The following is a 9,242-nucleotide window of genomic DNA, read 5'->3' on the forward strand; positions in this document are numbered from 1 at the left end:
TTACAGTATCGCGTTTTTCGGTTACAGTATAGAATTTTCAAGATGGAGGATTATTTATGGGAAGAGAGGTAGGTGATTTTTATTCCGGTCCATTCTACTAATAGTTTAGTTTCTAAAAGATGTTTTTGTGCTTTGCTTGTAAGGGACACAATCCGGTATCTAGTCATATATTTCTTCAGACCCTGCACCGCAGATTTATCTCTATATTGTCTCATAAATGTGCAGATTTGACAGTCTAAAAATTTGAATCGAGAGACCAACGCATTTTTCTCCCATTCCGACATTTTTAAAGCATGCCTAGATAAAGTAAATCTACAAAACGTTAGTCCTTTGTGTTTAGAAACGTTTATAAAAGTAAATGACCAGTTGAACCTACTTTCCTTTTCGTTAAATGCGTTTGAAAAAATAAACTATGTTACAGTATAGAGCTAAATATCTTAGCTCTAGCTCTTTGAGTTCTTTAAAAGAAGATTTTTTAAGTTTTTACTATATGCATATAGGGAAAATCAATGACCCCCCGGGGCAGGGCCAATTTTGACCACGGGGCTTTTATTTGAACAAACTTGGTAGACTCTTATTAGAACATGTTTCATGCTAAATATCTTAGCTCTAACTCTTTTGGTTCTTTAAAAGAAGATTTTTTAAGTTTTTACTATATGCATATAGGGAAAATCAATGACCCCCTGGGGCGGGGCCAATTTTGACCCAAGGGCTTTTATTTGAACAAACTTGGTAGACACCTATTAGAACATGTTTGATGCTCAAAATCTTAGCCATAGCTCTTTGAGTTCTTTAAAAGAAGAATTTTTAAGTTTTTACTATATGCATATAGGGAAAATCAATGACCCCCCGGGGCGGGGCCAATTTTGACCCAAGGGCTTTTATTTGAACAAACTTGGTACACCTATTAGAACATGTTTCATGATAAATATCTTAGCTCTAGCTCTTTGGGTTCTTTAAAAGAAGATTTCTTAAGTTTTTACTATATGCATATAGGGAAAATCAATGACCCCCCGGGGCAGGGCCAATTTTGACCCCAGGGCTTTTATTTGAAAAAACTTGGTAGACACTCACTAGAAGATGTTTCATGCCAAATATCTAAGCTCTAGCTCTTATGGTTTTTTAAAAGAAGATATTTAAAGTTTTTTCTTTCGGTTGCCATGGCAACCAGAGTTCTGCATGGAATTAAATTCTTTGAACAATTTTTTAAGGTGACCACCAAAGGAACATTCCTGTGAAGTTTGGATGAAATTGGCTTAGTGGTTTATGAGGAGATGTCATTTAAAGTAAAAGTTTACGGATGGACGACGGACGAAAAGCGATCACAAAAGCTCACCCTGTCACTTTGTGACAGGTGAGCTAAAAACGGGACAGATCTTTGCAAAAATGACTTGAATTATCTGCCCTTCTAAAATGTTATCATAGTTTGATAATGAACATGTATTAATATTGTATATCAAGTTTAAAATTAAAAGCCTTTATTAGTTTCTGAGAAAATAGACCAGTGTCAACAAAGAGGTTAACCAGGGCTAAAAATCTTATTTGAAAAAGGGGCATATCTTTGCAAAAACTAATATAAGGATTTTCAGTTAATTTATCTGACCTTTCAAAAAGACGTCCTTTTATGACAATAAATATGTGTATCAAGTTTAGAGTGAATAGCTTTTTTAGTTTCTGAGAAAATGGCCCTTAACAATAAAGTAAACGAACAACAACGCCAAGAAGAGGGTCCTGACAATAGCTTCATTTTTTTTCTTCTAAAAGTAGAGTTAAAAATATTTTTGGTACTTTTTGAGTTATAACAGGTGAGGATCAAGGTTTTGCGGATGGACAGACAAAGTTTAACTTCTAGGGGACTAATAACTATATAGAAATTTAAAAAACACCATAAGGCATTTATTTTCACTTCTGTAGAATTTTTAGCACTTTTCTGTAAATAATTATAGATTGCATAATTGATAACAACATACAAAATAAGCCACATTTTGCACTGACATCCTGTTTAAATTACTTCTATATTTCATAGACTATCCTGTTTTATATCTATCAAGACTTTGTTAAATCTGTTTCTATGTTCATGTCAGTTTTTCTGTCTCTCTTGTTATGTGCATTGTTCTTTTCAGAATCAATTTCTACTGACTCCTCCTCCTCTTCATTATCATCCTCGTCATCGTCATCATCATCCTCGTCGTCGTCTTCATCGTCGTCATCTTCATCACCCTCATCATCATCAGAGGGATATCCTCGTATAAATGCCCTCACATCAAGACCGTTGCATTCCTCTTCTAGGCCTTCTATGCCAGTTTTACCAACCAGAATGTAATCTAGACCCTGAAATAAAATGTACTTATGTTATAACAGTGAACATGTTTAATATTAAATACATGTATACAAATTTGGAATAGTCCATTATTAATGTAAAGGGTAATATTTAAGGTCATGTTGTAGCTATTACTGAAAGAGTAAGACCCAATAAAACCCTCAATGTATCATTTACTGTAAAGGCATCACTCATGAGCCTGCTAAACCATGCTTATTATAAACCACTAACCATTTAACTTTGCTGGAACTAAAACTGATTTTGCAGCACAATCAAACTAGGCTCTATACTGTTGGCTGACAAACATTCAATTTTCATCTTGATACCCTAATATTACTTATAATGGACAAATCCAAAAAATGTCAATTGATCAAGTCAGAATGTTAACTTAAGGTTTAAAAAAGGTACCAAGTCTTGAAGTTGGATTAAAATCCATGGTGGCTATTGAAATATGCTTCTATAATGAAAACATTTAAGTTTATTTAACATAAGAAAAATAATTGATAATTTAAGCCCGAAACAATTCATTTTCATCAATTAACACAATTTTATTCATTTACAAAAAATAATTATAAAGTTTGGTAATAATTTGGCTTAAACAGCATGCATGCAATGAATATTTCAGAAAAAAGTAATTTCAGCAATACATAAAGTTCTTTCAAATGAATACAAGGCAGGTATAATAAGACTGTTTAAAAATTTCTTTAACAAGGAAAGATGCTATTAAGAAGAGCTGTCCGTAAGACAGTGAGCTCGACTATTCTCAGTGCTTTAGAGTAAGAAAAGGGGCACAACCCTATAAAAAAGGTAACTTAGAGTTATTGGACCTGTGCCAATCATTTTAGATAATCACAGAGAATAGTGTGTGAAGTTTCAATCCATTTCATTCAGTAGATTTTGAAAAACTTAACAAAAATTTGACAGTGATGCCAACACCAAAGCCAGGGTGATAACAGTAGCTCTTCCTTTTCATTGAATAGCCGTGAAACAATTGAAAATGATAAAAAGAATTAACACTGTGTTTACCTTCCAATGGTCAGGTTTATCCTGTATTGCATTATCCCGTAGATCAAATTTTGTGAGCTTCGCCAGAGCTAGAAGTGTATCATCACTTACAGACATCACCTCATTTCCTGTCATATGTAATGACATCAACTCAACACAGTCTGTTAAACACTCTGGTATTGATGAAAATTTGTTCCTATTTAAATCTAAATAAACTAATGACTTCAGATTTGAGAATTGTTTAGGAAGTGAGTCTAATATGTTATTTGCAAGGCAACACCATCGTAACATTTTGAGATCACCAAATGTTGACGGTAATGATGTCAATCTATTCCCTTTCAAGCTCAGAGTTTGTAGACTAGAGAGACATCCAATCTCTTCTGGAATATTGATAAATTCACATTCAACAAGCCACAAATGTGTCAATGAAGTAAGCTGACCTATTTCTGGGGTCAAAATATTCAATGGATTATGACAAACACTGAGAAGTTTTAAATTTGTCAACTTTGATATTCCTGTTGGTAGCATGGTGAAGTTATTGTTGTCTAAAGTTAACTCCTCTAATTGGACTAGGGTCATGATCTCTGAAGGTGGCATCAATAGCTTGTTATCATTAAGTAATAGTTTCTTCACTTTACATAGCTGATGTATATTACTTGGTAAAATCGTCATATTTCTGTTACTCAGATTAAGTAACTCTCTTTCATTTGCTATGGCTTTCTTCAGAAGATTCTCTATCTCCAGTAAGTCCATTCTAGAGTCATTCTAGACATGTCAACATGGTGTGGACATCATCCCTCTATCTCTGCAAACAATTACAACAAAAGAAAATTTAAAACATATACTGTAAGTATTCTTATCACAATTTAGTCCATGGTGGTTATACCTGCCATGTTATGTTTTTTTAACTTTTTTTATCAGTGACCTACATAAAGACAGGTGTAAAGCTTTAACGAAATACCTTGAATGACTGTGAAGATCAAGCAGGTGAAGAACGAACTTACAAGCAAAATCTCAACATTCACAATGGGTAATAATTTAATAAATTTTAATAATTAAACTAAAATCTATGATAGCTTATTTGAATTTATATTGTTGATTTATATTGTTGGAAGAAAGACCTCATGTGTACCTTCTTTAGTTTAACCACCAACCTTTCGTAAGCTAGCTGGATATCTTCCTTTCAGGAAAGAATTGAAAGTTTCTAACAGGATTCATACCAACAGCAGTGAGGGGCCAGTGATTTTAAGTCAGCAACCTTTAAACCACTCCGTCATGGAGGCCCTAGATCTATGGTTAAGTTATCGCCTTATGGGTCTTGGTCAGTGACAGAATAAGGGCATGAATATATGTAAAAAAATTCATGTGAGTACAGCGAATAAACTTGCTAGCGAAACAAGCAATGTTCTAAACTCAAAAGAATATGATTCTATTAAAATCTATGCTTAAGTAATGTGTCTTAAAAGTGATCTATAATAATATCCCTAAGGACATGTGTGAGATTTCAAGTGAAAAACCTTAGCAGTTCATAAGTTAATTAAGTTATAAATGCTAGAAAAAATGTAAGGAAGCAAAAGTTACACACATTCAATGCCTGGCCAAATAGAATAGTCACATTATACTTTAAAAAGTCAATCTTGAAAATATTCACACATTTCATGATAGGTTTTATTGGAATAAAGATTCATAAATGCCTTGGTTGCACATTTTAAATTTTTCCTTTATTAGGGATAAATAATTTATTCAGGATGTTAATGCCAGGACATAAACAAATCAAATAGCATACAAATGTATTTGGTTGATAAAAGAATTTACAGGAATATAATCAGACAAAATCTCTTTGTTCATTCTGCCATAACCTAACTGAAGAAAGTGTTGATATAAATAAAGTTAAGATCTCAGACTTATATACCAATATTTTTCTACAATTCCGTTTTATGAATTCTTTGAATATGAATACTGTTAAATTTAAAAACATGGCCAGAAACCACATACTGCTGATTGTAAATGTCAAGGCCACCATTTTGTGTAAACAGTGACTTTGGACTGCATGCTCGGTAAAATCAAGTTACATGTATTAAATAGGGGTACAATAACAAACTTTTAGCAAAAGCAAAAATCTTCAAGTTGAAGCAACAGTTTATTGGTGATATATTGCATATATTGACAGTTGCAAACATTGACAGTATTGTGGTGAAGTATGGTAGTGTAACCGTAATCCGGAACATACGTTCCCGGAAGGTATGAGATCTAGTCCGGGCAAGACGAGGACGATTCCTAGCCGCCATCTTGGAAGAAGGTAATTTAGAACAGCAAGATAAATCCGAAGAATCTGAGAGATATAAATAGTCATCCGTACTGGGAAAGTGTTTCAAGGTAAGCAGAACACTTTAGTATTTCAGGACCCCTATAATTGACGAGATTTTTGCAACATACAAAATGTGTTGTTTTACCCACATCTAGGTAGATTTTGGGCTTCAGCACAAAGAATTGCAACTTTTATAATTCACTGCTTGACAACTGTAAATGGGATAATTTCATTAAATTTACAATGTTATGACTGTAGTGATAACAAATATTTCTTTAGCGGCGTGGTTGAGTGTCTGCCATGTAGGCCTATTCAAAAGGTTCAAGGTTTAAATCTTGGTTGTTGCCTGATGATTTTTAGCTTTACAATATCATGAATATGACATACATGTTCTCAATAAAATGTGTCTTATATTTCCATGCTGTGTAGTTTGGGATCATTATTACCAGACATATTGCCTTTATGATGATGGCAGGAACTTGAAATTTAGCAAACTCCTCGCAGCGGTTACTTCCCCTGATCTGTACAGTAACCACTGCCACCACAAGTAAATTCGGTCGAATATAGCCGGATATATTTTTTTCACTTTTAATTTTAAAACAGAATACGTTATATCATTTTAGTTTTCTTTCGTTAAATAGTTATGCTTAATGTACAAGAAAGTAAAAAATTATACGTATAAAAATTATTTTGTAAACATAACGAAAGATATTTTCACTGTGACACCGTATGCATAGTAAACAATGGCAGAATATAATCAGTTTTTGAACGATTGCACAAAAATATTTGATCCGGCACTTGTTTTAAAGTGATAACAAATTGTGTGTCTTGAACTTATTTTGTCTGGTAAGGATGTAATTATAAATCTGCCAGTTTGATATGGGATCCTTGGCGTTCTGAAACTGGCCGCCATGTTTTTGTCACATGATACAACTATCATCACGTGATTTCAGTGGTGGCAGTGGTTAAAGTAGCAAAGCGTGACGTAACCGCTGTGAGGAGTTTGGAAATTTAGTTTGACCAGAGGCAGAGACATGCAAAATCAATAAGCGTCCAGGTAACATTGATAATTAAATGTACATCTATATACATAATACGGTGTTTGTGTGGTGTAAATCGAGAAATCAAACCAATATTTTTGCTCACCATTTAAGAATATTGCTTGAAAATCTTGATTAGTTAAGAAAACATTCTTTTGAACAAGAAAATAATTGACTTGCAGGTAAATAATATTACGATAAAGATCGTTGCTGGGGACGCTTGAAATTTTTGTCTTGGTTAAACTCTGTTTTACCCGTATTATATTTCAGGCACTCAATTTTATTCGATGTTGGTTTGTTGATCAATATTAATATTAATAATAATCAATATTATTTAAAGTGTACATCTTGTATGATATGTGCATTGTTTGTTTATGTAAAATAAAGAATTATTGCAAAGGAAAAATTGTTCAGCTTTTTACAGGTTTCGCGTGATTAACCTTGATTACATGGAGTGATGTTTTTAAGGTAAGATAAGAATTAAGACAAGATAATCTTGATAAGTTGTCAAGGCCTAAGAACAATGCAGCATATTAAGCTTTAAGATTTAGATTGATAGGAAACGTATATCTTTAGATTGAATGATTTGCAGAATGTATATACAGGGAACAATATGTTTAAATTGGTGCTTTTCACTAGTTCAATCTGATATGTGTAATATTGTCAATGGTCATGAGTCACGCTCAGTGGCATATCCAAATGTTTCGGTTTAAGGTTTAAATTTGTTTTTTGTTTGTTTGAATTTTCAGTCCCACTGATTGCAACTTTCCAGCGTCATTGTTGGGGGAAGACCTCAAGCGCCCCCTATTTTGCCTTATTACAAGCACAAGCTGGCACTTGAGAGTAGAACCACGTACCGATTGACTTTCCGTAACCTTGCTGGTCCAGTGGATACATGTAGTTTCCTCACATTAAAGAATCTAAAAGTCCCCGCCCGGACTCGACCCCACAGTGGTTTGGGCCGAGAGGTAAGTAATGTGAAGTCGGTGAACTTAACCAATAGGTGAATAAAATAGCTTATTGCAATTTTAAATATATTCATATCAATTATAATAAACAATGATTCTGAGGAACAGAAAAAATATAACGACACTGAAAATTCTCTTTTTATATAGAGGCAAATACGTTCAAACACTGTATCAAGACAAATGAAATAAGCTTAAATTTCAAAATATCAGTATCTTTAACAAGTTTCAAACAAAAATGTACTGAAAACCATCGAAACATTCTCCAGATCATAAAAAGCTCATGAATACAAAAAGGCGCGATAAAAGGCGACACCCAACAATAAAAAGACAGATAACATACAGAAAAGAGGAAGATACGGAGAAACATGAACAAAAAAATAATGAATACATAGATCCAAAAATACGTCTGCCAAATTATCGATAATTATTTTTTTTATTAAACACAGAGACTATTATTACAGAAATATAGCTCTGTAGTGAACAAAAATACTTCATGTATACATATATAGTATTGTGCAACATTTTAACAGTTGCCGAACATTACTGTGACCAGAAAGAGAGATGCTAAAAACGTTAAACACAGAAATGTTCTAAAGCGTTTTCTGCAAAATTCTAGTTGATAGGTTAACGCATCACAGAAACCATAGTAATTCGATTTTATTTTCATTATCTCCCCGCAAGATTTCAAAATTAGCATTTTACAAACATAGATGTATAACATATATCATATTAACGATTTTTATCATGCTTTAATTAAAAAAAAGACACACAAAAAAACATTATGAAATAAACCTAAAAATAAGCGACCATACAAAAATACAGCTCACAAAAGTCACGGTTTACTCGAAATAATTAGTTATTTTACATTTAAAATACATCTCTTTTAATCAAACATGCATTAGCCATTATAATTCTTCTCGCACATGTGTATTTTCTCATATTACGCTATATACGTGAATCAGCTTCTTATACTTTTAGATTGATTTTTCGACTTTTATTTTTTACTAACAGTCAAATCAATGGTTCCGTTGCAACTTTGTTGTGAAATTGTGTGAACAAAATATAAATACAAAGATCAAAGAAGAGCTGCGTATGTGGACGTTCAGCCACTTAAGACTAACGGAAATGCGCCCGGTCTAGGGCGCCTAACAGAAACGCGCAAAATACGGGAAGACTAGTAACATTTCAAAATAATTTTCCATTTTAAGTCAAACCAGATATCTTGAACATCCGCTCAAACATGGATACAATACATTTTTTTGGAGGTGCGTCAATGTCTATTAATAATAGTCAATTAAGTGAGTCAATTGAAATATTTCTTGTTGCCCATTTTTTTTAAAGAAGGGCGATATAGAAATAACCGTCTGACGTCTGCCCCCTACATGTCTGTCCGTGTTTCACAAGTCTTGTCGGGTCCATACCACAGCCATCCATCAAGGATTATGAAATAACTTGGCACACATGTCCACCATAATAAGACAACGTGTCGTGCGCAACACTCAAACGCCCACCTCATAGGTCAAGATCACACTTGGAGATTAAAGGTCAATTCTGTCTGATGACGGGTAAATGTCATGTCTGCAGTTAATTACTTTTACAGC

The 9,242-nt window shown here is 33.4% G+C and overlaps 1 protein-coding gene across 1 annotated transcript; it reads right to left on the reverse strand.

Moving 5' to 3' along the window:
- Window positions 1-1,874: 1,874 nt before the first annotated feature.
- LOC132749021 (leucine-rich repeat protein SHOC-2-like) lies at window positions 1,875-6,917 on the reverse strand. The gene is made up of 3 exons (XM_060738689.1): window positions 6,780-6,917; window positions 3,347-4,130; window positions 1,875-2,331 (listed from the first exon to the last, which is right to left on the reverse strand). The coding sequence occupies exons 2-3, from the start codon at window positions 4,076-4,078 to the stop codon at window positions 2,047-2,049; spliced, it is 1,017 nt and encodes a 338-aa protein (XP_060594672.1). The 5' UTR covers window positions 4,079-4,130; window positions 6,780-6,917; the 3' UTR covers window positions 1,875-2,046.
- Window positions 6,918-9,242: the final 2,325 nt, after the last annotated feature.

Source organism: Ruditapes philippinarum, unplaced genomic scaffold (genome assembly GCF_026571515.1).
Source record: "Ruditapes philippinarum isolate M1 unplaced genomic scaffold, ASM2657151v2 ctg2413_1_1_1_1, whole genome shotgun sequence".
NCBI classification, from domain to species: domain Eukaryota; kingdom Metazoa; phylum Mollusca; class Bivalvia; order Venerida; family Veneridae; genus Ruditapes; species Ruditapes philippinarum.

What these genes read in the sequence shown, in the direction of transcription:
- LOC132749021 (XM_060738689.1), bottom strand. Translation starts at nt 4,078, where the DNA reads ATGGACTTACTGGAGATAGAGAATCTTCTGAAGAAAGCCATAGCAAAT. An exon ending in ATAAACCTGACCATTGGAAG is followed by an intron (nt 2,332 to 3,346) that starts GTAAACACAGTG and finishes ATTTTATTTCAG; the next exon opens with GGTCTAGATTACATTCTGGT.